At 45.7% G+C, this 27,388-nt stretch overlaps 1 protein-coding gene across 2 annotated transcripts in view; it reads left to right on the top strand.

Annotated features, from left to right (window-relative positions):
- Positions 1-21,487, top strand: part of ERCC3 (ERCC excision repair 3, TFIIH core complex helicase subunit) — a 37,387-nt gene extending 15,900 nt beyond the window's left edge. For both annotated transcript variants that reach the window (XM_033231855.1, XM_033231856.1), the window contains exons 11-15: positions 6,113-6,209; positions 7,708-7,825; positions 17,617-17,735; positions 19,520-19,672; positions 21,060-21,487. In XM_033231855.1, the coding sequence (XP_033087746.1) occupies positions 6,113-6,209; positions 7,708-7,825; positions 17,617-17,735; positions 19,520-19,672; positions 21,060-21,191 (619 nt within the window). In that variant the 3' untranslated portion in view covers positions 21,192-21,487. The remainder of the gene's footprint in view (positions 1-6,112; positions 6,210-7,707; positions 7,826-17,616; positions 17,736-19,519; positions 19,673-21,059) is intronic.
- The last annotated feature ends 5,901 nt before the right edge of the window (positions 21,488-27,388 follow it).

The following is a 27,388-nucleotide window of genomic DNA, read 5'->3' as shown; positions in this document are numbered from 1 at the left end:
GCTAGTTTTTTGTATTTTTTAGTAGAAACGGGGTTTCACCGTGTTAGCCAGGATGGTCTCGATCTCCTGACTTCGTGATCCGCCCGTCTCGGCCTCCCAAAGTGCTGAGATTACAGGCTTGAGCCACCACGCCCGGCTTTCTTTCTTTTTCTTTCCCTCTTTCTTTGTTTCTCTTTTTCTCTCAGAGTTAGGGTCTCACTGTGTCACCCAGGCTGTAGTGCAGTGGCATAATCACGGCTCATGGCAGCCTTGACCTCCTGGGCTCAATCAATCCTTCTACCTCAGCCTCCGGAGTAGCTGGGTCTACAGGCACGCACCACCACACCCAGCTAATTTTTGTATATTTTATAGAGATGGGGTTTTGCTGTGTTGCCCAGGCTGGTCTCAAACTCCTGAGCTCAAGCAGTCCTCCTGCCTTGGCCTCCCAAAATGCTGGGATTACAGTCATGAGCCACCACACCTGGCCTACCTTCATCTTTCTAAGCAGTAGGTTATGTAGTAATTTCTTGATGATCAGTTATAGAAATTGCCCATTAACTTCCTACTGTAGGAGTTGAGGGTTTAGCTTTCTTACATACACCACTCTCCCCACTCCTTTTTCTCTCCTACCATTCTCCCAATATGGGAATGGCACAGGTTGGGAGTTACATTAATATTCACTGTTACATTGTTTTGACTGTGTAAGTATGTTTAGAGAGAGCCATATAGTGTCATTGTTCAGGCGGAGGTGTAGAGTACTATTACTTTTTTTTTTTTTTTTTGAGACGGAGTCTTGCTCTTTCTCCAGGCTGAAGTGCAGTGGTGCTATCTCGGCTCACTGCCACCTCCGCCTCCTGGGTTCAAGTGATTGTCCTGCCTCAGCTTCCCGAGTAGCTGGGACTACAGGCACCCGCCACCACAGCCTGGATAATTTTTGTATTTTTAGTAGAGACGGGGTTTCACCATATTGGCCAGGATAGTCTCGATCTCTTGACCTCGTGATCTGCCTGCCTCAGCCTCCCCAAGTGCTGGGATTACAGGCATGAGCCACCATGCCCGGCCCTACATTTTCTTTTTTGTGAATATTTGTTTGCCTTGGAGTTAATAATTGCCTTGTCATTGTTTTTGCTTAGTTTTCTGTCCATTTAATTATTCCTCTCCAAACTCTTCACATAACCATAAACTCAGTAGGGTCAGGTAATTTCTCAGTTTTGTTTTTCTGTTTCCCCAGTGGGATCCCCACCAGCACTCCATCCCCCTACTCTGTTCTGACCTGCTTGCTGTCTAGGACTAGAGACGCCACCAGCTGTTATCATGGGGTTTCCCTTGCACCACCCCACGAATTTCCTGGGCCTCTTTGTTGCATTTCCCACCCTCAAGTCTCCACCCTCTTGGTTACTCATTTTGATGGAGCACATGTTCCAGTAGGTTCCTGAGAGAAGGGATGTAGGAGGGGAAGCTTTGGAGACTTCACGTGTTTGTAGATGTCTTTATTTGACTTGACACTTGATCAGTAGTTTAGCCGGGTCCTAGAACTAACTTTGGAGCTTCCAGTGCAGCAGCTCAGCAGTCCGATGCCCTTTGCTGCCTCTCAGTGTGTTGTCTGCTGTGGTGGCTGTGTGTTTTCCTGCCCTTGAAAACTGGTAGAATCTTCTCTCTTTCTGGAAATTTCAAAGTGATATTCTTAATGTTTTTTCTTTCATTGTGATGGGCACTCAGTGTATCCTTTCCATCTGGAAACTCGTGTCCTTCGGTTCTGAGAATTCCTGTTTTTTGTTGTTAATCACCTTCTCTATGTATTCCCTTCTTGAAATCTTGACTCGTCAGATGTTAGATCCTCTGAAGAGCTTCTGCAGTTTGCTTATCTTTTTTCCGCTTTTTTATCCCTTTGTCTTCTAACCCTTCTATTGAGACTTTTTAAATTTCTGAGAGTTCTTTCCTGATAACTGTTCTTGTTGTGTTTGTGAATAGAGTGTCTTCTCAGAGGCTATGAAAGCTTTTGAAGCTTCCTTCTGTTTCCTGCTATGTCTCTTTTCTTCATTTTTTTGTCTTGTTTTTAACTGTCTTTTGAGTCTTTCTGAGTTTTGGTAATCCTTGACTGTATTTTCTTGTTTAAAGTCAGTCACTGAAAAGCTGGCAGGCCTTTCTGTATGGCTTAGTGGGTTTGCCAGCTTGTGGACCTCACCAGAGTGGCTGGGCAGGGCCTGGCTATTTCTTCAGGAGATTACCAAATGCCAGTATCTCTAGGACTTTTCTCTTGGGCTGGACGGTTTCTTCATTGAGGAATTTTCCAGTCTCCTGGGCACCACCATGTGTTAGGGGAAGAGGAGGGCTTGTGGAATCTTTGCATTCAGTCTCGCCTTTGCCCTCAGCTCTGCCAGGCATCCCTGGAGGGTGTCTCCAGTGCCCCACCAGTGGAGGTGGCCTCCCTGCTGCCAGCCAGACCTGACTGCTCCTCACACTCACACGCTGCCAGTCCTCCTGTGTACCTCCCCACCTTCTCAGGCAACTGGTGACTAGTTCCTGAGCCTTCCTGCATGCCGCAGAGGACACAGAGGCGGCGGGTTTTGTATCAGTCTTCCCTCCTGCCGGCTCCAGCTTCTGCTTTCTCTAGTCTGTTAGCTCAGGAACTGTGCCTGCGTCTGTCTGCTTTTCAGCTTCTGAAATGTTACTCACTTCTCTCATCTGCTGTTATTTCTTCTCGTGTTTTCTTTGCGGGTTTGTGTACTGTCACAATAGTGCCAATTTGAGCAGGGCAATGAGACAGTTCCTATATTTACTGTGCCGTATTTAAGAACTATCTTCCCTCCCCATCCTTCCTCCCACAGCAGTGCGCCTCCAGAGTCTTCTGGAGTCTCACTCCACGGGCCTCCCCCACCTACATTTGCAGCACTCCTGAGGCTTGTGCCTTAGCCGGAGCCTCCCGAGCATCTGCTTGGGCAGGGAAGTTAATTTGCCTGGCACTGTCGACTCCGAACCAGTCTGGCATAGTGAAGGGCAGCAGATTGTGGCTGTCTCCTGTGTACTGGAATGATCATTACAATGTGTACTTCTTACCTTTTTTTGTGCCTCTGGCCTTTAAATGTATGAAGTAGTTTTTTTCTTCTTGGTTTTCTCGCTTCTAAAATAATCCCGTGTCTGGGTGCAGTGGCTCACGCTTGTAATCCCAACATTTTAGGAGGCCGAGGCAGGCAGATCACGAGGTCAGGAGATCAAGACCATCCTGGCCAACATGGTGAAACCCCCGTTTACTAAAAATACAAAAAATTAGCAGGGCGTGGTGGCGGGCGCCTATAGTCCCAGCCACTCGAGAGGCTGAGGCAGGAGAATGGTGTGAACCCGGGAGGTGGAGCTTGCAGTGAGCCTAGATCGTGCCACTGCACTCCAGCCTGGGTGACAGAGCGAGACTCCGTCTCAAAAAAACTAAATAAATAAAATAAAATAAAATGGTCCTGTGGGCCGGACGCAGTGCCTCACGCCTATAATCCCAGTACTTTGGGGGCCAAGGCAGAAAGGTCACTTGAGCCCAGGAGTTCAAGACCAACCTGGGCAATATAGTGAGACCCCATCCTTTACAAAAAAAAAAAAGTGATCCTGTGACTCTTGGGCATTGCTCCATTCTTAGGTCGTGTGTAGTGGGGATTCTCCAAGCTTTTGGCTCGTCCCAGCCTTCATAAGAAAGGCATTGGTATCACCAAAGCACTTTGCAAGAGAGACTTAGGGTTATGTGGCAGTGTGGGGCCATGGGCAGAGCATCGTTTTTGGGATCAGACAGACTGGATGTGGGGAAGTTGTTTACCTCTGAACTCCTTTTGTACTTCGGTCACACGGAGCTACTGCCACCCAATGTGTCCTGGGTCCTGGTGTCCCTTGACGGTGGGGAGTGGATTCTTGTGCCTGGCAGCTTGTAAGTGTTCAGTAAACGTGAAGTTCTCCACTTGGAGGATGCTTATCCTTCTATTTCATCTGTATAGGGGAACCTGCAGAAACCGAAGGCTCCCCACTGTGCAAGTAGTTTTTCTTGGTGATGGGGGAGGAGAAAACCACCTAACACCCTGGGTATCAGGAGTCAGGCTGTTCTGATGAGTGGGACCTCTAACCTTTTTCACCTCATGACGTGCATAGAAAATGGTAACATTCTGTGGTGGCCGGGACACTCCAGGCAGGGCAGCTTGTGACTGGGCTAACCAGAGGCCATCAGCCTGGGTATGCAGCTGCCCCAGACCCTGTCCAGCTTCCCCACAGGCGAGGGGTTGCTCTCTGAGGCACACCCGTTAACGGGCACTGCTCTGGGTGCTAATGGACCTGGGCAGTGGAGCAGCCACTCCCAGGTGCCACCTGCTCAAGCTCCTGACCCTTGGTTTCCCACATGTAAACTGGGGAACATGAAGCCTGTCTTTTCCAGTGCCTAGGAGTCTTGGCAGGACTGGCTGGATTTTTCTTTTCTCTTCTCTTTTCTTTTTTTTTGGGATGTAGTCTCACTGTGTTGCCCAGGCTGGAGTACAGTGGTGCGATCTCGGCTCACTGCAACCTCCACCTCCCAGGTTCAAGTGATTCTCCCGCCTCAGCTTCCCGAGTAGCAGGGATTGTAGGTGCCCGCCACCACACCCAGCTAGTTTATTTTATTTTTAGTAGAGATGGGGTCTCACCATTTTGGCCAGGCTGGCCTGGAACTCCTGACCTCAGGTGATCCACCCACCTCGGCCTCCTAAAGTGCTGGAATTACAGGTGTGAGCCACTGCGTCTGGCTGGATTTTTTTTTTTTTTTTTAAATGTAGTACTCTGGCCGGGCGCGGTGGCTCAAGCCTGTAATCCCAGCACTTTGGGAGGCCGAGACGGGCGGATCACGAGGTCAGGAGGTCGAGACCATCCTGGCTAACACGGTGAAACCCCGTCTCTACTAAAAAATACAAAAAAAGCCGGGCGAGGTGGCGGGCGCCTGTAATCCCAGCTACTCGGGAGGCTGAGGCAGGAGAATGGCGTAAACCCGGGAGGCGGAGCTTGCAGTGAGCTGAGATTCGGCCACTGCACTCCAGCCTGGGCGACAGAGCGAGACTCCGTCTCAAAAAAAAAAAAAAATGTAGCACTCAGCTTGGTGCCTGGTGTTGGTAGGTCCTGCCTACCTGTACTTTGTCCTCATTGTGTTTGTTGTTGTCATCACCACCATCACTGTTGTTATGATTCTTGAGAAGCTACAAAAACTGTCCACCATCACATTCCAAGACAGAAGGAAGGAGTGTGACATTCCCAGTGCTATGGGATGATAATTGTTGAGTTCAGTGATAGAGTTGTGCCCTTTGGCAGGGAGCTGCACATTTGTTTTCTGTTTTTTTTTTTTTTTGAGACAGAGTTTTTACTCTTGTTGCCCAGGCTGGAGTGCAATGGCACGATCTCAGCTTACCACAACCTCCACCTCCCGGGTTCAAGTGATTCTCCTGTCTCAGCCTCCCGAGTAGCTGGGATTACAGGCATGCACCACCACGCCCAAGCTAGTTTTGTATTTTTAGTAGAGATGGGGTTTCTTCATGTTGGTCAGGTTGGTCACGAACTCCCAACCTCAGGTGATCCACCCGCCTTGGCCTCCCAAAGTGCTAGGATTACAGGCATGAACCACCGCGCTTGGCAGGGAGCTGGAAATTAAAGAGAAGTTTTTAAAACTCAGTGTTATGGGAAATCAGCACAAAGATGACTGAAGGGCACTTTTCTCCTTTCTGCTCATCTCTTGGAGCATGCTTGTGCCTTGGCAAACAGTTGCTTCCAGCCTTTTTTTGGAAATAGCAGTGCTTTCTTCGTCACTCTCTTTGGGCTTCATGAAATCTGGAGATTCTCCTTGTATAGAATCTGTGCTGAGAGTGAGAGATGCTGAAGCAGGAAAAAAGCATAGTCCAAAAGGAAAACGAAAAACAGAAAGAAGGGAATCCCGAAGAGAATGGTGGGCCTAAACCTAGAATCAGTGGGGAAGACTGGGGGGTGCATGTGTAGCCAGTCACTTTTGTGGGTGTAACGATATTCCTGCATGACAGAGGGCTTTCTGCTTGAGAACAGCTTGCCTGAGCTCCTTTTTCCCTTTGATGTATTTTCAGGACAACTGAGGCATGATTCTGTGGTCTAACACAGCTTTGTTCTTCTCTAGACCCTACATCTACGGACCTACGTCTCAGGGGGAAAGGATGCAAATTCTCCAGAATTTCAAGCACAACCCCAAAATTAACACCATCTTCATATCCAAGGTTTGTGTGGCGTATGGGGTGGAGGTGAGGCCCCTAGCACTCTGGGGACCTGGGGGGTACACTATGATTCCTGGACAGCGAATTCACGTGTGCTGAAGGAACTTCTCATGTATGTTTTCATTTCCAACATGTGCGGGGATAGTGGATACTGCCTGGCGTTAGTGGAAGGAGCAGATTGAGGGTTTGCATGCATCATGGGTCATCTATAAAGGCTCTTTGAGGTTTTTTCCAGTTCTTTTTGGGATGTAGGAATTTTAAGTTGTATTTCCTTGTTTATAAAAGAAAAAAAAGTTCATTTCCTACTGTGGCAAAAGTAGGCATTCAGATGAAGTTCTCTGTACAAGTTGGAGAGCCTGTGTGTGGCGGCAGCCTTTGCGCTGGTTCCTGGTGTTCCTTGGTGGGTGGTGGATGTCAGCACAGACTTGCGCAGGCCCAGCTCAGGGATGGTTTACTCTGAAATCAGAAGCTGTAGCCCCACAGGTTAGAATAGTCATTCAGGTTCAGACAGACCCAAAGCCCAAAATAAATGAGATTTTACAACTGGGCGGGGTGGCTCATGGGTGTAATCCCAGCACTCTGGGAGGCTGAGGCAGGTGGATCACCTGAGGTCAGGAGTTCGAGACTAGCCTGGCCAACATGGAGAAACCCCGTCGCTACTAAAAATACAAAAATTAGCTAGGTGTGGTGGCAGATGCCTGTAATCCCAGCTACTCAGGAGGCTGAGGCAGGAGGGTTCAGTCGCTTGAACCCGGGAGGGGGAGGTTGCAGTGGAGCCAAGATTGTGCCATTGCACTCCAGCCTAGGCAACAAGAGTGAGACTCCGTCTCAAAATAAATAAATAAATAAAAGAAATGAGATTTTACATGATTGTGGCTGGGCACATAAGCACCAAACCTTCATGTCTGTGGCTGGGAACCTCGATATTTGGACCCCCAGAGCTGAGGAATCCACCTACAGTTAGAATCCCATATAGGGCAGTTGTTCTTCCCAGGTCACATCCCATGTGTGCTGCTGGTGTCAGTGGCCACCAGGTAAGAGTATGGATGGTTTTGTGGAGACATATTTCTGTAGCCAAAAAAATGAATGACTCAAAGTCAGTCTCTGTTGAAGGGCCCTCTCATCTCTGGGCTCCTGGCACCCAGCACTCTGAATGTCACTGATGCCTGGGATTAATTCTTTAGGATGACTCTTAGGAGAACTCACACAAGGTCCTGGAGACCCTGAGATGCCTTTCTGAGGTTTATTGCTTCACCTCTCTGCCTGTATCAGATAGACCCTGGTACAAAGAGGATAAAAGAGTGATTATGTTTCAAAGTTGTCTACAGAACTTATTTAAATTTTGGATCCTGTGTGGCGCGGCAGCCTTTGTCCTGGTTCCTGGTGTCCCTTGATGATGGGGGTGGGTGTCAGCACAAACTTGCGCAGGCCAAGCTCAGGGATGGTTTGAGTTGATTTTTTTTTTCCTCATATATAAAAATCTTCTGATTTGTTTCTGTAGGTAGGTGACACATCCTTTGATCTGCCAGAAGCAAATGTCCTCATTCAGATCTCATCCCATGGTGGCTCCAGGCGTCAGGAAGCCCAAAGACTAGGGCGAGTACTTCGAGCTAAAAAAGGTAAAGTGGCCTTTCGTCTTCTGTTGCAGGAGGTGGCTCCTCTTAAAACACTTGAGTTAGGAAGACAATAGGGGTGAGAGCTGCCATGTGCCCTGGGGCTAAATAGACTCTGGAGGGAGGGGATCCCAAAGCAAAGACCTAGATCCTTATGCGCATCATTATTTTTCATGCCTTGGGGGTGAATATGCAGGTGTTTTCCATGACAGCGGCATGGAATCCACACAGATGTGCTCTGTACACCGTGCAGCTGTGTTGGTAGATGGTAAGAGGGAGCCAGGGCGAGGCAGTGCTTATGGGGTAGATGTGGAAGGGAGAAAACAGAGCTGGGCCAGCAGTGTAAGTGGAGGAGCTGGAAGCTGCTTCTGGAACTTGAACAGGAGGCAGGGAAAGGTTTGGTAGGAGCAGCATGGGCAGACACACAATGGACACATCATTCATAACCTGTGCAGAGTGCTGCCCTGGTGGCAGCTTGCAGCAGGGGCAGGGCAAGCACAGTGAGTGAGGAGGTGCGAATCCGCATTCCTAAGACCTTTTCTGAGGAGGCGTGGCACCCCTGTGCTTGCTTACTGCAGTAAAAGGGCCCAGACCGTCATTGTGGGCGTGGCAGGGACTGACACTCTTGCTAAGAGGTGGCCATATCTGTCTTACTGGGACCAGGGCACATCCTGAGACAAGGACACAGGCCCTGTCCTCAAGGAATTTGCTTATTCAAGGAGGCATCTGGACTGCTGGGATGTTTGAAAATGACAAGATTAGTGGGCATATGTTAGAATTGTACTGCATTCAAATGTGTTTAAGAAGCATCTAGGAGCTTGTATTTAAAATGGAGATGAGGCAGATAGCATGGACTAGAAATAGCATGGACTCGGGCACCAGACCAGCTGTGTCACCTTGGGCAAATTATTTGCTCCTCTGAGCCTTGGTTTTCCCATCCAAAGTGGGGGTGACAATCTATCTTGCCAAGACTTCTGTGAGGATTGAGCTTATGAATCATAAAATGTAGTGGACTGGCTGGACACAGTGGCTCACACCTATAATCCCAGCACTTTGGGAGGCCAAGGCAGGAGGACAGCTTGAGCCCAGGAGTTTGAGACCATCTTGGGCAATGGAGCGAGACCCCATCTCTACAAAAAATAAAACTAGCTGGGTGTGGTGGTGTGTGCCTGTGGTTCCAGCTACTTGGGAGGCTGAGATAGTAGCTTTTATAAACTGACAGGAATATGATCTGCTAGTAAATGTGAACATAATTCATTACTTATTCCTTACTCTAATTTGAAAACTCCTTTATTGGTTGACTGATTGATTGATTGAGACAGTCTCATTCTGTCACCCAGGCTGGAGTGCAGTGGCACAATCTTGACTCACTGCAACCTCTATCTACTGAGTTCAAGTGTGATTCACCTGCCTCAGCCTCCCGAATAGCTGGAACTATAGGCATGCACCACCATGTCCAGCTAATTTTTTTGTATTTTTAGTAAAGATGGGATTTCACCATTTTGGCCAGGCTTGTCTCTAGTGATCCACCCACCTTGGCCTCCCAAAGTGCCGGGATTATAGGTGTGAGCCACCGTGCCCAGCCTTAAAAACTCCTTTAAATGTGAATAGAAGGCCGGGCACGGTGGCTCACGCCTGTAATCCTCGGAGGCTGAGGCGGGCGGATCACGAGGTCAGGAGATCGGGACCATCCTGGCTAACATGGTGAAACCCTGTCTCTACTAAAAATACAAAAAATTAGCCTGCCGTGGTGGCGGATGCCTGTGGTCCCAGCTACTCAGGAGGCTGAGGCAGGAGAATGGTGTGAACCCGGGAGGTGGGGCTTGTAGTGAGCCGAGATCACACCACTGCACTCCAGCCTGGGCAACAGAGTGAGACTGTCTCAACAACAACAACAACAAAAAAATGAATAGAGTTGTTTTCTTACTCAAAACACTAACATAAGACACTTGGCTCCTGTCTTTGCATGTCTGAGCTCTTCTAAGACTGAGAAACAATTACATTCAAGGGCAGTATGCTTAACCTACTGACATTTGAACTACAAAGCAGAAATGTTCAGATTTTCCTGAAGGATCAAGTCTTTCAGGCTACAAAATTTTCTGTCCTAGTTTCTTAAAACAGTAGTCCCCCCATATCTGCAATTTTCCTTTCCACATTCAATTACCCGTGGTCAACTGTAGTCTAAAAATATTAAATGGAAAATTCCAGAAATAAAACAGTTCGTAAGCTTTAAATTACACACTATTCTGAGTAGCATCCAGGATGTGAATTCTTGCTTTGTGCAGCATATTCTTGCTTAAATTCTCCCCACCCATTAGTCACTTAGTAGCCATCTCAGTTGTCATGGACTGTCACTGTGTCTCAGTGCTTGTTTTCAGGTAACCCTTATCTTACTAATGGCCCCAAAGCACAAGTGTAACTATGCTAGCAATTCAGATATGGCCAAGAGAAGCTGTAAAGTGCTTTCTTAAAGTGAAAAGGTAAAAGTTATTTAGGAAAGGGAATAAAAATCTTATGCTAAGGTTGCTAAGATCCATGGTGAGAATGAATCATCTTACTGTACAAGATGATCATCCCCAGAGCACATAGCCGTCAGACTTTCCAAGGTCAATACAAAAGAATCTTAAAGACAGCTAGAGAAAAGGGTCATATAACTCATTATGTTAACAGCAGACTTCTCAGCAGAAACTTTACTAGTCAGAAGAGATTGGGGGACTGTTTTTTAGCATTTTTAAAGAAAAGAAAAGATGGCGTAAACCCGGGAGGCGGAGCTTGCAGTGAGCTGAGATCCCGCCACTGCACTCCAGCCCTGGCGACAGAGCGAGACTCCGTCTCAAAAAAAAAAAGGAAAAGGAAAGAAATCCTGGCCAGGCACGGCGGCTCACACCTGTAATCCCAGCACTTTGGGAGGCCAAGGTAGACAGATTGCTTGAACTCAGGAGTTCGAGACCAGTCTGGGCAACATGACGAAACCCCGTTCCTACAAAAAATACAATTAGTCAGGTGTGGTGGTGTGCGCCTGTAGTCCCAGCCACTCGGGAGTCTGAGGCAAGAGAATCGCTTTAGTCTGGGAGGCAGAGGTTGCAGTGATCTGACATCCCACCATGGCACTCCAGCTTAGGCAACAACACAAGACCCTGTTTAAAAGGAAAAAAAAAGCAGGCCAGGCACAGTGGCTCACACCTGTAATCCCAGCACTTTGGGAAGCTGAGGCAGGTGGATCACCTGAGGTCAGGAGTTCGAGACCAGCCTGGCCAACATGGTGAAACCCCGTCTCCATTAAAAATACAAAAATTAGCTGGGCATGGTGGCGGGCGCCTATAATCTCAGCTACTCAGGAGGCTGAGGCAGGAGAATTGCTGAAACCCAGGAGGCAAAGGTTTCAGTGAGCTGAGATTGTGCCATTGCACTCCAGCCTCGGCAACAACAGCAAGACTCCACCTCAAAACAAAAAAACAAAAACCAAAAAACCATAATGAGACCCAGTCTCTTTAAGAAAAAAATAGGCCGGGCGCGGTGGCTCAAGCCTGTAATCCCAGCACTTTGGGAGGCCGAGACAGGCAGATCACGAGGTCAGGAGATCGAGACCATCCTGGCTAATACGGTGAAACCCCGTCTCTACTAAAAACTACAAAAAAATAGCCGGGCAACGTGGCGGCGCCTGTAGTCCCAGCTACCTGGGAGGCTGAGGCAGGAGAATGGCGTGAACCCGGGAGGCGGAGCTTGCAGTGAGCTGAGATCCGGCCACAGCACTCCAGCCTGGGTGACAGAGCGAGACTCCGTCTCAAAAAAAAAAAAAAAAAAAAAAGGAAAAGAAATCCTAACCAAGAATTTCATATCCTGCCAAACTAAGCTTCATAAGCAAAGAAGAAATAAAATCTTTCCCAGACAAGCAATTGCTAAAAGAATTTGTTACCACCAGACTGGCCCTATAAGAGATGCTTGAGAGTTTTAAACATGGAAATGAAAGAATGGTGACACCTGCTACCACAGAAAGACATGTAAGCACATAGCCCACAGACCCTGTAAAGCAACTACACAATCAAAACTACAGAGCAACCAGCTAATGACACCATGATAGAAATAAAGCCTCATGTATCAATATGAATCTTGAATGTAAACAACCTAAACACCCTACCTAAAAGACATGGAGTAGCAAATTGGATTAAAAACAAGACCTAGCCTTCTGCTGTCTTCAAGACACCTGTCTCACATGTAACAGGACCCATAGGCTCAAAGTAAAGGGATAGGGAAAAATCTATCACACAAATGAAAAAAAAGAGTGGGGCAGGGGGTCACTATTCTTACATCAGATAAAACAGACTTTAAATCAACCACATTAAAAAAGGACAAAAAGGTCATTACACAATGATAAATGGTTCAATTCAACAAGAAGACTTAACTATCCTGAATATATATGCACTCAACATTGGAGCACCCAGATTCATAAAACAAGTACTTCTAGAGCTAGGAAAAGGCTTAGACAGCCACACAATAGTGGTAGGAGATTTTGACACCCCACTGACAGCATTAGACAGATTATAGAGGCAGAAAACTGACAAATTCTGGACTTGAACAATTGGACCTAATAGGCATCTACATAATACTCTACCCAACAACCCCAGAATATATATTCTCATCTGCCCCCAGAATATACTCTTAAGATTGATCACGTGGGCCGGGTGGGGTGGCTCACGCCTGTAATCCCAGTGCTTTGGGAGGCTGAGGCCAGCAGATTGCCTGAGCTCAGGAGTTTGCAACCAGCCTGGGCAACACGGTGACACCCCATCTCTACTAAAATACAAAAATTAGCCGGGTGTGGCAGCGTGCGCCTGTAGTCCCAGCTACTCGGGAGGCTGAGGCAGGAGAACTGGCTTGAAGCTGGGAGGCAGAGGTTGCAGTGAGCTGACATCATGCCACTGCACTCCAGCCTGGGCAACAGAGCAAGACTCTGTCACAATTAAAAAAAAAAAAAAAAAAAGTTATTCATGTGTTTGACCACAAAGCAATGTGAGACTTTAGGCTCGACTTTATTAAAGTCTCAATAAATTCAAAAAAGTTGAAATCATACCGAGCATATTCTTGGATCACAGTGGAATAAAAGTAGAAATCAGTACCAGGAGGAACTCTCAAAACCACACAATTGGCCAGCACAGTGGTGCATGCCTGTAATCCCAGCACTTTGGGAGGCCAAAGTGGGAGGATGATTTGAACTCAGGAGTTCACGACCATTCTGGGCAACATAAAGAGACCCCATCTCTAAAAAGAGAAAAGAAAAGGGAAAAAAAAAAAACCCACACAATTACATGGAAACTAAACAACTTGCTCCTGAATGACTTTTGGTTAAACAAATTAAGGCAGGAATCAAAAATTATTTGAAACAAATGAAAACAGATACAACATACCAAATATCTGGGGTACAGCAAAGGTAATGTTAGGAAAGTTTATAGCAATGAACACCTACGTCGAGAAGATAGAAAGATCTCAAATTAATTTGACATTTCACCTGAAGGAACTAGAAAAATTTTAAAAAGCTAACCCCCCAAACTAGCCGAAGAAAAGAAATAACTAAAATCAGAGCAGAACTAAATGAAATTCAGACCCAAAAACAATACAAAGGATCAGTGAAACAAAAAGCTGGTTCTTTGAAAAGATAAATAAGGCCAGGTGCAGCAACTCACACCTGTAATCCCAGCACTTTTGGGAGGCCAAGGCAGACAGATCATAGGAGTTTAAGACCAGCCTGACCAACATGGAGAAACCCCGTTTCTTCCCAGCTGATCCCCAGAAATACAAAAGATTCTCAGAGACTTACAAATACCTCTGTGCACACAAACTAGTAAATCTAGAGGAAATAGATAAATTCCTGGAAACATGCAACTTCCCAAGTTTGAATCAGGAATTAATTGAAACCCTGAACAGATCAATAAGGAGAAATTGAATCAGTAATTTTTAAAAAATATGGCCCAGGCATGATGGCTCACACCTCTAATCCCAGCACTTTGGGAGGCTGAGGCAGGTGGATCACCTGAGGTCAGGAGTTCCATACCAGCCTGACCAACATGGTGAAACCTTGTCTCTACTGAAAATACAAAACTAGCTGGGTTTGGTGGTGTGTGCCTGTAATCCCAGCCACGTGGGAGGCTAAGGCAGGAGAATTGCTTAAACCCAGGAGGTGGAGGTTGCAGTGATCGGAGATGGTGCCACTGCACTCCAGCCTGGGCAACAGAGTGAGACTCCACCTCAAAAAAAAAAAAAAAAAAAAAAAATCTACCAACTAAAAAAGTCCTAAACCAGATGTATGCAGTTCTACTGAAACTATTCAAAAAAATTGAGGGACTTCACCCTAACTCATACTATGAAACCAGTATCATCCTGATACCAAAATCTGGCAAACACACAAAAAATAAAACTACAGGCCAGTATTCCTGATGAACATAGATGCAAAAATCTGCAACAAAATGCTGACAAAGCAAATCCAGTGGCATATCAAAAAGTTAATTCACCACAAATAGGCTTTATTTCTGGAATGCAAGGTTGGTTCAACATGTGGAAATCAATAAATGTGATTCACCACATAAACAGAATTAAAAATGAAAAGCATATAATCATCCTAATAGACACAGGAAAAGGTGTTTCATTTTTTGTTTTTTGTTTTTTGTTTTTTTTTTGAGGCGGAGTCTCGCTCTTGTTGCCCAGGCTGGAGTGGTGCAATGGTGCAATCTTGGCTCACTGCAACCTCCATCTCCCAGATTGAAACTATTCTCCTGCCTCAGCCTCCCAAGTAGCTGGGACTACAGGCATGCACCACCATGCCCAGCTAATTTTGTATTTTTAGTAGAGATAGGGTTTTGCCCTGTTGGCAGTGCTGGTCTAGAAGGCCTGACCTCAGGTGATCCACCTACCTCAGCCTCCCAAAGTGCTAGGATTACAGGCGTGAGCCACCATGCCCGGCCTAGAAAAAGCTTTTGATAAAATTCAACATTCTTTCATGATAAAAACTCTCAACAAATGGCATCGAAGGAACATATCTCACAATAATAAAAGCCATCTATGACAGACACAGCCAACATCATACTAAACAAGCAAAAGCTGGAAGCATTCCCTTTAAGAACTGGAACAAGACAGCCGGGCGCGTGGCTCACACCTGTAATCCCAGCACTTTGGGAGGCCGAGGTGGGTGGATCACGAGGTCATGAGATTGAGACCATCCTGGCTAACATGGTGAAACCCCATCCCTACTAAAAATACAAAGAATTAGCCGGGCATGGTGGCAGGTGCCCGTAGTCCCAGCTGCTTGGGAGGCTGAGGCAGGAGAATGGTGTGAACCCGGGAGGCAGAGCTTGCAATGAGCTGAGATCACGCCACTGCACTCCAGTCTGGGCGATAGAGTGAGATTCCGTCCCCCCCCAAAAAAAAAAAAGAACTGGAACAAGACAGAGCCCACCCTCACCACTCCTATTCAACATAGTACTAAAAGTTCTACCCATACTGATCTAGCAAGATAAAGAAATAAAAGGCATCCAGATAGGGAAAAAGAAAGTTAAATTATCTGTCTTCCTAATGAGATGATTCTATACCTAGAAAACCCTAAAGACTCCACCAAAAGGCTCCTAGACCTGATAGGCAACTGAGTAAGGTTTTAGAATTCAAAATCTGTGTACAAAAATCAGTAGCATTTCTATACACCAGTAACATTCAAGCTGAGAGCCAAATCAAGAACACAATCCAATTTATAATAGCTGTAAAAACAAAAGACAAAACCTAGGAATAACTACAGAACACTCCTGAAATAAATCATAGGTGACAGAAACAAATGGAAAAACATTCTATGCTGGAGGATTGAAAGAAACAATGTCATTAAAATTGCCAAGCTGCCCAAAACAATCTACAGATTCAACACTATTCTATCAAATTGCCAACATCATTTTTCACAGAATTAGAAAAAAACTTACAAAATTCATTTGGAACCACAAAAGCACCTGAATAGCCAAAGCAAGCCTAAGCAAAAGGAACAAAGCCAAAGGCTTCACAGTATCCAACTTCAAACTATGCTACAGGGCTTGCAGTAACCAAAACAGCATGGTACTGGTACAAAACAGACACATAGACCAATGGAACAGAATAGAGAGCCCAGAAATAATGTCATATACTTGCAGCCAACTAAGTATAAGGAGTACCTTCCCCACTGCATATCTGTGCCAATTTTGTTGAACTGGCAAAAATATGCAGTGGGAAAGGTACTCTTTATTCAAATAAATAGTGCTGGGGAAACTGACTAACTGTATGCAAAAGGATGAAACTGGACCCCTGCCTGTCACATATAAAAAGCAACTCATAATGGATTAAAGACATAAATGTAAGACCTCAAACTATAAGGATCCTCGAAGAAAACCTAGGAAATACCATGTTCACAAAGTTGTGCAACTATCGCCACAATTCATGTTCAGAATATTCTCATGAGCTCCCAAAAGAAACCCTCATCCATGCACAGCCACTCCTAATTTCCTCTTGTTCCCTACCCCCAGCCCTAGGCAGCCTCTAATTTACTTTCATGTCTGTAGGCCTTTTCTGTACATTTCATGTAAATGGAATCAAACCATTTGGGGCCTTCTGTGACTGGTTTCTTTTCACTTAACATAATGTTTTCTTTTTTTTTTTTTTTTTTTTTGAGATGGAATCTCGCTCTGTTGCCCAGGCTGGAGTACTTGGCCCACTGTAACCACTGCCTCACAGGTTCAAGGGATTCTCCTGCCTCAGCCTCCCACGTAGCTGGAATTATAGGCATGAGCCACCATGCCTGGCTAATTTTTGTATTTTTAGTAGAGACAGTTTCACCATGTTGGCCAGGCTGGTCTCAAACTCCTGATCTCGAGTGATCCACGCCCACCTCGGCCTCCCAATGTGCTGGGATTACAGGTCTGAGCCACCACACCCGGCAGCATAATGTTTTCAAAAAATTATCCATATTGTAGCATCTGTCAGTATTTCATTCTTTTTTATTGCTAAATAATATTCGATTCCATGGACACACCACATTTTATTTACCCACACGTCTGTTGATGGACATTTGGGCTGTTTCCACTTTTTGGCTCTTAGAAGAATTCTGCTGTGAAATTCATGTACAAATTTTTGTGTGGATATAGTTTCATTTCTCTTGGATTTATGCCTGGAAGTGGAATTGCCAGGTCATGTGGTTATAACATTGTGTTTAACATTTTGATGAACTGCCAGACTATTTTCCAAAGCAGCCACATCATTTGCGTTCTCAGCAGCAATGCATGAGGGTTCTAGTTTTTCCACATCCTTGACAACAATGGCAGTTATCTGCTTTTTTGATTCTAGCCACCCTTGTAGGGGTGAGGTGATAATTTCACTGTGGTTTTGAGTTGCATTTCCGTGGTGATTGATGGTGTGGAGCATCTTTTCCTGTGCTTATTGGCTCTTTTTATATTGTTTTTGGAGAAATAATCTGTTCATATTCTTTGCCCATTTTATAATTAATTTGTCTTGTTTCAATAGTTTTTTATATAACCTAGATACAAATCTCTTATCAGATACATGCTTTCCACATTTTTTTTTGTTCTGTGGATTGTTTTTTCACTTTCTTGATAGTGTCCTTGGAAGCATAAAAGACTTCTAAATTTTGATGGAATCCCATGCCAAGTTCAGGCGGTAACCCCAAGTGCAGGGCTTTTCCACTGCAGTGCTTGCTTTTGAACCTGGGACCCTGAGCTCTTGGCATTCTAATGGCTAATGTTGTCTTCTTTCTTTCCTTTTCTCATTTTTTCCCGCAGGGATGGTTGCAGAGGAGTACAATGCCTTTTTCTACTCACTGGTATCCCAGGACACACAGGAAATGGCTTACTCAACCAAGCGGCAGAGATTCTTGGTAGATCAAGGTTATAGCTTCAAGGTACATATCCATTTGGCCTCTGGTTAGACTAGGACCGAGGCCTTCTCGGTACCCTGGCCTCCAGGAGAAGTGAGGACCACTGTCAGCAGGCAGGCACCAAGCATTAGGGGATTAGAAGCCTTGCCTCAAACTCCCTTTATCTCTGCATGAATCACTGAGGGCAGCTGTTGGCGGGAAGTGTGCCGTCCTGGCAGGACTGAGGTGCCACGGTACTAAGGCCAGCACTGTGTGAGTCTGAGCCCCGCAGGGCTGCTTTCTCAGGGATGCCTCTCCAGGTAGCTACGAGAGCTCTTCCTTTCATCCGCTGGTAAGCTCCAGGCCTTCGTGTGCCTCAGTTTGCCTCCCAAACATCAGAGCCATCCCTGTACTACAAATCAGGTATTTTAATAATTGGAAAATTCTAAAGCTTTGGCTGAGTTTCATTGGCTGAGGCATTTGCTTTCTTTCCTGTTACACAAATATTATTTTTATGTCAGTATTTGGTGTCCAGAAGAGCTTTATATTTGGGGGATAGATGGAGGGTTCTAGAAGTAGGGGAATTAAATTACCCCTATGGTCCACTAAAAGGACATCCCTAGAACATCAGACTCCCAAGTTCTTGATTGCAAAAGACTGCAATGCAGACTGCCTTTTAGATACATTTTTAATGTGTCTCTTTATGCATTGGTGAGAATTCCCATTATTGGCCTTAGGAGGACAGGGTTGTCTCGCCTCCCCTCTTTCAGCTAGAGGCAGTGACACTTTTCAGACCTCATGCTGGCCTAGAGGACAAGATGATTGGGTTTTGAGCCCAGTTTTTTGGAGGATTTGCATTGTGACCGTTTTATCCATCCATGAAAATCCCTGCTGGTAACGGCATTCCTGCCTCCTGATTCCTGCCAAGCTGTGAGGGTAAGAGGAGCACCAAGTCAGAAAGAGCTGCTCTGAATTCTTTGAAAGGTGACCTCGACAAAAAGGCACAGTACCATACCTTAGTAGTTTGTGTTGGTTGGAGCTGTGTCTTCGGTGCTGCCTGTTGAGGAGCAGTCGTTGGAGTTCCCAGATCATGACCTGGAGGGGCTGGGCCCTGGACAGACGTGCACATTGTCTATACTCTGGATCCCTGCCCAGAAGGACTCAGATCCTTACTTCTAGGAATTTTCCTTTAATTAACGTTATGAGAATTGGAGGGAAGGAGAGTTCCCTTTACAGAATCAGCCCAAGTTTTCTGCAGGGATAGGGAGCCCTTGTGTAAGTTATCCCCATAGAAATGAAAACCCAGTCTCCACCATGCTGTTCTTACTCCTTCAGAGAAGTTCTGTAAATATCTTCCTGATATCCTATCATTTTCATTTTCATGTGCTCATTCCTGCTGGAAGCCCCAGTTGCTGGGCACAGCAGATGCCAGGGACCTTCTCAAAGGGCCACAGCACGTGCCTTCCAGTCTCTTGTCCCTTCCTTTGCCTGCTCCAAGATGTGAAGGCTACCCGAAGGAGCCTTTTAAACTTACTGAGATTCTTCCTGTTGATCTTCCATACATGGTCATTTAGATGCTATGTGTTGGGGGCAGATTTCTCTGAAATTCCCATGTCCCTCCGGTCTTGAGATCATTAGTCAAGCTCTGTGTTAAAAGCGGCTCCTGATGCTGGTCTCTGGAATTCTAGGGAGAAGCTCTCCATTGTTGGCCACCACAGTGGCTGGGCCTGGGGAGGGAAGTGAACAGAGCAGGTGGACCCAGGAGAAGGCAGAGGAGGGTTGAGGGGAGAGAGCAGAAGGGAGCATGTCTGCTGGCTTGGGCTTTGCAGGTGATCACGAAGCTTGCTGGCATGGAGGAGGAAGATTTGGCATTTTCGACGAAAGAAGAGCAGCAGCAGCTCTTACAGAAGGTCCTGGCAGCCACTGACCTGGATGCCGAGGAGGAGGTGGTGGCTGGGGAATTTGGCTCCAGATCCAGCCAGGTGAGTAAATGGGTGAGGAGGGTCCAGGTGTCAGTGCTCCCACTGGCAGCGTTTGTAGACACAGACACAGACATGTAGTCTGTGGGCCCCTGGATGGGCCCATGGGATTTTTTGGGAAATGTTGGAAAACACGGAAGAGATGAGTAGAAACAATCCTTGTTGCCCTTCTGGTGTGTGTGCCTGGTCCTGTTGCCTGCAGCTGAGCTCGCAGTGGCTGTGACTGTCTCCTGCTTTACTCACACGAGTATTCGTTAGATCTTGACGTTGAAGCCCAGGATGGCAAGCAGGTGACCCCAGCTCAACTTGGTGGCGACTGGAGGGAGCGTGATGGGCCGGGGCCTGTAGTTCCCCACACAGGGCTGCCATTCCTGGTCGTGGGCACACAGTTCTCTGGTTCCTCCTCAGTGATAAAGCTGAGCCCTCTAGCCCCTAAGACAGCTCTGAGGTCCACTCTTGTGGTAGCTTCAATACTTTGAAAAATGTTCTGTGAAAATACTCAACCTTTCATTTATTCTACAAATATGCCTGCTCTAGGCCAAGCAAATATATGGTCTAATTAGTGAGAGCATCATTATGGAGAATTATCAGGCCTTTCCAAGGGGAGAAGTGCACTTCAGTCAGGTGCGTTTGAAATTCAGTTGCCATTAGAGCCAGAAGGGGAGCAACTGCTGGGCCAAGGAAGCTGCTGTCCCTGCGGAGGGGCTGCCCTCCCTTGAGCCTAAGGCTTTTCTCCCCCACTAGGGGGCACTCTCCATGGGAACCCAGGTACAGCCAAGAGTCAAGCCCAGAGCTTTCTGTCCTTCCACTTGATTCAAAGCCTCATGGTGGTGTCTCAGGAGATTTTAAGGGACTTCTGCCCTAACTGTTAAAAAATTCTGTTCAGAACAGGCATGGTGGCTCATGTGTGGAATCCCAGCACTTTGGGAGGCCAAGGCGGGAGGATCCGTTGAGTCCAGGAGTTTGAGACCAACATGGTCAACATATGGAGACCCTGTTTCTCTCTTTAAAAAAAAAAAAACTATTCAGAAGCTGTTGTTAAGTGAGGCAGTGTGCCTTATGGTTAAGAACAGTCTGAAGCCCGGCTACCTGGGTTCAAGCCCCATCTCCTTAAGAGCTATGTGATCTTAGCGAGGTTACTTCATCTCTCTGTGTCTCAGTTTCCTCTTCTTTAAGGTGTGGATTATAATAGTTTTGAGGATTAGAGGAGATAATGCACGTCAAATGCTTAGAACAGTGCCTGAGACACAGTAAGTGATCTGTAAACATTATTTAAAATGATGTATTAAATTTATGTAAGTCTTATAAAATTTGCTGTGATTATAAATATTATAAAAGGAGTGTCTTTTCTTCTGGAGACTAACATGGGCTGGTCCCCTCTTCCCGGCAGGCATCTCGGCGCTTTGGCACCATGAGCTCTATGTCCGGGGCCGACGACACTGTGTACATGGAGTACCACTCATCACGGAGCAAGGCGCCCAGCAAACATGTGCACCCTCTCTTCAAGCGCTTCAGGAAATGATGCTGAGGCGGGGTACTTCGTTCAAGACCGGCGCTTGGCACCCTCGTTGGAAAGGGATTTTCAGCATAACGTTTTCCTTCCACCTCCTTGACCTTCCCTCCGGCGTTGGCCAAACTGTGCTGAGGAAACTGCCTTAAGGGCTTGGCTCTGCCTTCATGGGTCCAATATAAAGGAGGAGGAGATAATATTTTTTCAAACTTTTTGGGGAGTGGGGTCATTTCTGTATATAAAAATTTTTAATATTTAAGGTGTATTTATCTTACTGTTCTGAATAAACAGAATGGACCATTGAACCACTCTTCGTTGTACAAGTGTTTTTATGCTTCTTCCTGGGCATGGGTTATGTCTGGATGACCAGCCTCCATCAAGGCCCTACTTTGTAGCCAGCACAGATGAGTAAGATGGAGCCCCTCCCCAGGGAGCTATCAGGGAGCTGTACCCTGAGATAAAAGAAGCGTCGGCAGGAAAGACCTGGGGAACGGGGAGGTGATCCAGCTGGAGGGAAGAGCCTGGGCAGTTGACTGGTCCCTGCTCACAGCTTAGCCTGGTGGATTCAGACTGGGCTTCAGCCGCACAGCTTCCTGCTCTTCTGGTGGTTACAGCTGTTCCTGCAACCTTGTCCAAGGTAGACACCTACATCATGAAGGCCTTCCAGGTTGGCTCCTGGTGGCTCATCTCTGAAAGACTGACTTCTAGTTTCTCCCTCAAAGTACGTTTTTAGATATTGCTGAGGGGCGAGATTCCTCTTCTAATAGCAGTTTAGTTTCCTTGGATGTTTTAGTTGCTACTTTATTTTTAATGGCTTTGGGCTTTTCTCTTCTGTTCCTGGTATGAAAGCAAAGGTGTTGAGGAAAAGACAGTCTAGGCAGGATTGCTCATTGAAATGTAGGCACCCGTGAGGCATATCCGCCTTGCAGAAAGACGTGTGATTCTGAGGAGGAGGCTCACTCCCTCCAACGGGAAACAGCGCTCACACTTGGGGATGAGTGTTGAAACCCTGGCCACATAAGGCTTCCGAGTGGAGTCCCTGCCCATCCCCACAGCTCGGCAGCAGCTTCCTGTACTCAGCTCCAGCACAGGTGGGCTGCTGTCTGTGATGCAGCCACAGACCGTCTGAGGAGAAGAAAGTATTAGGTTGGTGCAAAGGTAACTGGCTTTTGCCATTACTTTTTTTTTTTTTTTTTTTTTGAGACAGAGTCTCGCTTTGTTGCCCAGGCTGGAGTGCAGTGGTGCGATTTTGGCTCACTGCAACCTCTGCCTCCCAGGTTCACGCGATTCTCCTGCCTCAGCCTCCCAAGCAGCTGAGACCACAGGCACCCGCCACCATGCCCGGCTAACTTTTTGTATTTTTAGTAGAGACAGTGTTTCACCATATTGGCCAGGCTGGTCTCAAACTCCTGACCTTGTGATCCCCCTGCCTCGGACTCCCAAAATGCTGAGATTACAGGCGTGAGCCACTGCATCTGGCTGCCATTACTTTTAATGGCAAAAAACAGAATTACCTTTGCACCAACCTAATACCTCTTTCATCAGGGGGCTTTGAAACAAGAGCCACCTGCCCCACATTCCGCCTCTCTGAGCTGACCTTTTGGTGACAAACACTGTCTCATAGTCTAGTCAGCAGCTGGTGCTGCCAGGCATCTAGCAACTCTATCAGGGCGAACCCCAGGAACCAGTGACAGGGCCTCACTAGGAGGAGAGGGCCTGAGCAGCCCCACCTGAGGTGCGCGCTGGAGCCCACAGACTCGCCTGTCATGTAATCCTGATGGGTTGGCACTCCAATGTTCAAACTTGACTGTAACCATTACTCTTTTCAGTCTCGCCTCCTGTCATGCCTTTACACTTGAGATCCTCAATACTGAGCACTTCCTGTATTTTCACATTTCCTGCCCCCGTTTTCTTGTCTATTGACAATGTTGAATTTTACCTGAACCCTGTGATCCTAGGAAATAGACACATTTAAAGGAATCCCTTGTCTTTGGTGTTCTGGCAAATAGTTTACTGCAGAGAACCATCCTTCCTGGTATGACTCATGAATGCTGCCCTTGAAGACCCCAGTCGAGGCCAGACACAGGCCTTCCAAGTTCCCATTCTTTGCCTCGTAAATTAGCTGAACTGTCCCCAGTGATCAATGGGAACAAAATGCTTATGAACCAGACTTTGGTTTAGATTCTCTTCTACCCCCGGACCCCTGAACTTTGACTCACCCTCCCTTCCACCCCTGGAGAGAATAGACTGGACTCAGGGTAAGTCACTGATTGGATCTACTGTCCCACCATGCCACTCCCCTTCATCCCACTTCTGTCTTTTACTTGCTTCCCCTCCCTATAAAAGAAAACCCCTTTGCCTAACCCTGAGACAAACAGATCTTATGTTCAGTGCATTCTCCCTGCTGCAATAGTACGCCCCTCCCCACCACTTTGCAACAATCCTTTCAAATAAAGTCTCCCTTTACCAAGTCCAGATTTTTTCTTCTTATTTTTCTTAACATTGTCTGTTCTGTGAACTTAAGCTCCAGATTTTTTAATTTGACATCATGTAACAAGTTTTTATCTAAATGTCCAAATGTCTGTTGGTAATACATAAAAATACAATTCATTTTTATATATCAGTTTTTATCTATCATTTCTCAGTCATGCAGTCATGCTAAACTCAGTTCTAGGAAATTTTTCTGTAAATTTCTAGAATAATTCAGCTAAAATCAGTGAAGATATAGAAGACTTGAACAATACTATTAACCAACTTGACCTAATTGACGTTTACAGAATACGCTGCTGAGTAACAGGAGTGTAAGCGTTTCTTTTCAAATATACACATCACTTGCCAAGATAGAATCAATATCAGGTCCTACAAGTCCTAATATATTGGACAGTATTTAAGCCATACAAGTCGTAATCTGTGCCCACAGTGGGATTAAGTTAAAAATCAATAGAAAAAGAGTCTGGGAAACCCTCAAATATTTGGAAAGGGTAGTGGTGAATTTTAGCTGTCAGCTGAGTTAAGGGATGACAGCTCACTGGTTAAGCATTTTTGGGTGTATCTGTAGGGAGTGTTTCCAGGAACGAGGAGCATTTGAAGCTGTAGATTGAGTAAAGCAGATCCACCCCCACCAACGTGGGTGGGCCTCATGTATCCATCAAGGGACCACCAGATAGAGCAAAAGGGTGGAGGAAGAGTGAATACGAACTGCAGAATACAATATTGACATATTTAAAAATGCAATTGGCCAGGCGTGGTGGCTCACTACACCTGTAATTCCAGCACTTTGAGAGGCCGAGGCAGGTAGATCACCTAAGGTCAGGAGTTTGAGACCAGCCCGGTCAACATGGTGAAACCTCATCTCTACTAAAAATACAAAGAAATCGCTGGGTGTGGTGGTGAGCACCTGTAATCCCAGCTACTCAGGAGGCTGATGTGGAAGAATCTTTTGAATCCAGGAGGTGGAGGTTGCAGTAAATTGAGATTGCACCACTGCACTCCAGCCTGGGCGACAAGAGCAAAACTCCATCTCAAAAAAAAAAAAAAGAAGAAAAAAAGAAATCTTTTTATATACTCAGTGACAAACATTTGGAAGTTAAAACAAAAAATACTATTTACAATAGCATAAAAAATATGCAATGCTTAGGGATTATCTTATGAAATATGTCAATTCTGCCTGTATTCGCCTATTAATGTAATCTTTTTTTGAAACAGGTTCTCACTCTGTCACCCAGGCCAGAGTTCAGTGGCGCAATCAAAGCTCACTTCAGCCTTGGCCTCCTGGGCTCACGCGAGTCTCCTGCCTCAGCACCCCAGTCCAACCCGGTAGCTGGGACTACAGGCATGTGCCATCATACTCAGCTACTTTTTTTTTTTTTAATTTTTTGTAGAGACAGGGTCTTACTACATTGCAAGGCATGGTCTTGAACTCCTGGGCTCAAGTGATCTTCCTGCCTTGGCTTCCCAAAGTGCTGGGATTACAAACATGAGCCACAGCACCTGGCAAGTTTAACAAATTTTAAATCAAAGTCTTAACCAGATTTGTCATGGAAACTTACAAACTAATGGTAAAATAAATGTCAAAGAATAAAAAAATAAAAATATTGAAGAGAATTTATAAGGACAGTGCAGTAGGCACAGAAAAATATACCAGTGGAATGGAATACAGAGCCTAGAAAAATATTACTGAGAACTTGATCTGTGATAACAGTAGCATTATATAAGTTTGTATACACACACCTACATATCCTTCTTCATCTATATCCATTCCAACAGTATCTTTCTATCTACCCCCATGAGTTCACTAAAATTTCTACACAGGGTTTGTTTATTTATTTTGAGATGGAGTTTTACTCTTGTTGCCCAAGCTGGAGTGCAATGTTGTAATCTCGGCTCACTGCAACTTCTGCCTCCCAGGTTCAAGCGATTCTCCTGCCTCAGCCTCCTGAGTAGCTGGGATTACAGGTGCCCACCACCACGACCAGCTAATTTTTTGTACTTTTAGTAGAGATGGGGGCTTCACCATGTTGGCCAGGCTGGTCTCGAACTCCTGAGCTCAAGTGATCCACCCGCCTTGGCCTCCCAAAGTGCTGGAATTACAGGCGTGAGCCACTGGACCCAGCCCACAGGGTTTATTTTATCCTGTATTTTATGTTCACAACTTCCTTCTTTGACAATGAGAAAACTGACTCCCATTTTACACAATATATTAAATATTTTCTTACTTGCTCCCTTGCAGAATGTACGAAAGTCATTTCAGACCTGTTAATTTATGCCTCTGTGAAAATTAGATTTTAATTTTAATTCGAGTTCTAATTAGATGACTCTAATTTTCATTTAACTCTAAGTTTAATTCGAGTTAATTGTTTGTTAGGGACGTTTGGGTTTGTAACCTGAGGGCACAGGGTCTTAATCTTGTGTTGCTTGTGTTTTTCCCCAACCATCCTTCAGTGTGGTTATGCCATTCATTTCATGAGCAGTTTCATTCATTTGGGGGTTTTTTGTATCAAACTTTCATTTATATAAAGATTGTCCTTATCCTTGTTGATTATTTATTTATTTGAGATGGAGTCTCGCTCTCTCGCCAGGCTGGAGTGTAGTGGCACGATCTCAGCTCACTGCAACCTCTGACTCCCAGGTTTAAGCAATTATCCTACCTCAGCCTCCCGAGTAGAAGGGATTACAGGCACGCACCACCATGCCCAGCTAATTTTTGTATTTTTAGTAGAAACGGGGTTTCACCATGTTGGCCAGGCTGGTCTCTATCTCCTGACCTCATGATCCTCCCCCCTCAGCCTCCCAACGGGCTGGGATTACAGGTGTGAACCACTACGCCCAGCTGATTTTATTTATTTTTCTGTTTTGAGCATGTAAAACACTAACATGATTCCAAAGTCTAGACTACACAAAAAGTTATATTTAGGAAAGTACCTTTCTCTTATCCCTGTTTCCTTTGTGTTTTTCATCCCTTTCTTGACATTCCCTGTAGGTATCTAATTTCAGTTTCTGGTTTATCTTGCCTGTGTTTCTTTTTAGCTGAAATGAACAGATATATGCGTATTTTCTTATTTTTCCTTCTTTCTTATTTTTTCTTCTTTTTTATTTTTTCTTCTGTCTTACACAATAGATATTATACAGTAGATAACCTTTTGCACTTTGTCTTTCTTTAACTTAATAAATTCTGGAAATTGTATCAATTCATTGAGGTCTTCCTCATTCTTTACAACCTCATAGTAGTCCATTGTGCGAATGTACCATAGTTCATTTAAGCACTGTTAGATGTGTGGCATTTAAGTTGTTTAAATTATTCTGCAATTGCAAACAATGCTTCAATAATAAACCTTGTGCAAATGGGTTTTCTTATTGAGTAAAGTGTATCTTCAGGGTGAATTCCTAAAAGTAGGATTGCTGATTCAAAGGTAAATACAGGGACAGGCTCAGTGGCTAATGCCTATAATCCCAGCACTTTGGGAGACCGAGGCAGGAGGATCACTTGAGGTCAAGAGTTCCAAACCAGCCTGGCCAACATGGTGAAACCCCATCTCTACTAAAAATACAAAACTTAGCCAAGCACATGCCTGTAGTCCCAGCTACTTGGGAGGCTGAGGCAGGAGAATCCCTTGAGCCCAGGAGGCAGAGGTTGCAGTGAGCCAAGATCTTGCCACTGCACTCCATCCTGGACAACAGAGCAAGACTCCATCTTAAAACAAAATAAAACA

The sequence above is a fragment of the Trachypithecus francoisi genome, unplaced genomic scaffold (genome assembly GCF_009764315.1).
Source record: "Trachypithecus francoisi isolate TF-2019V2 unplaced genomic scaffold, Tfra_2.0 Lachesis_group13, whole genome shotgun sequence".
Taxonomy (NCBI): Eukaryota; Metazoa; Chordata; class Mammalia; order Primates; family Cercopithecidae; genus Trachypithecus; species Trachypithecus francoisi.
The sequence above is the reverse complement of the archived record's forward strand: the minus strand, read 5'-3'. Positions and strand labels throughout refer to the sequence as shown.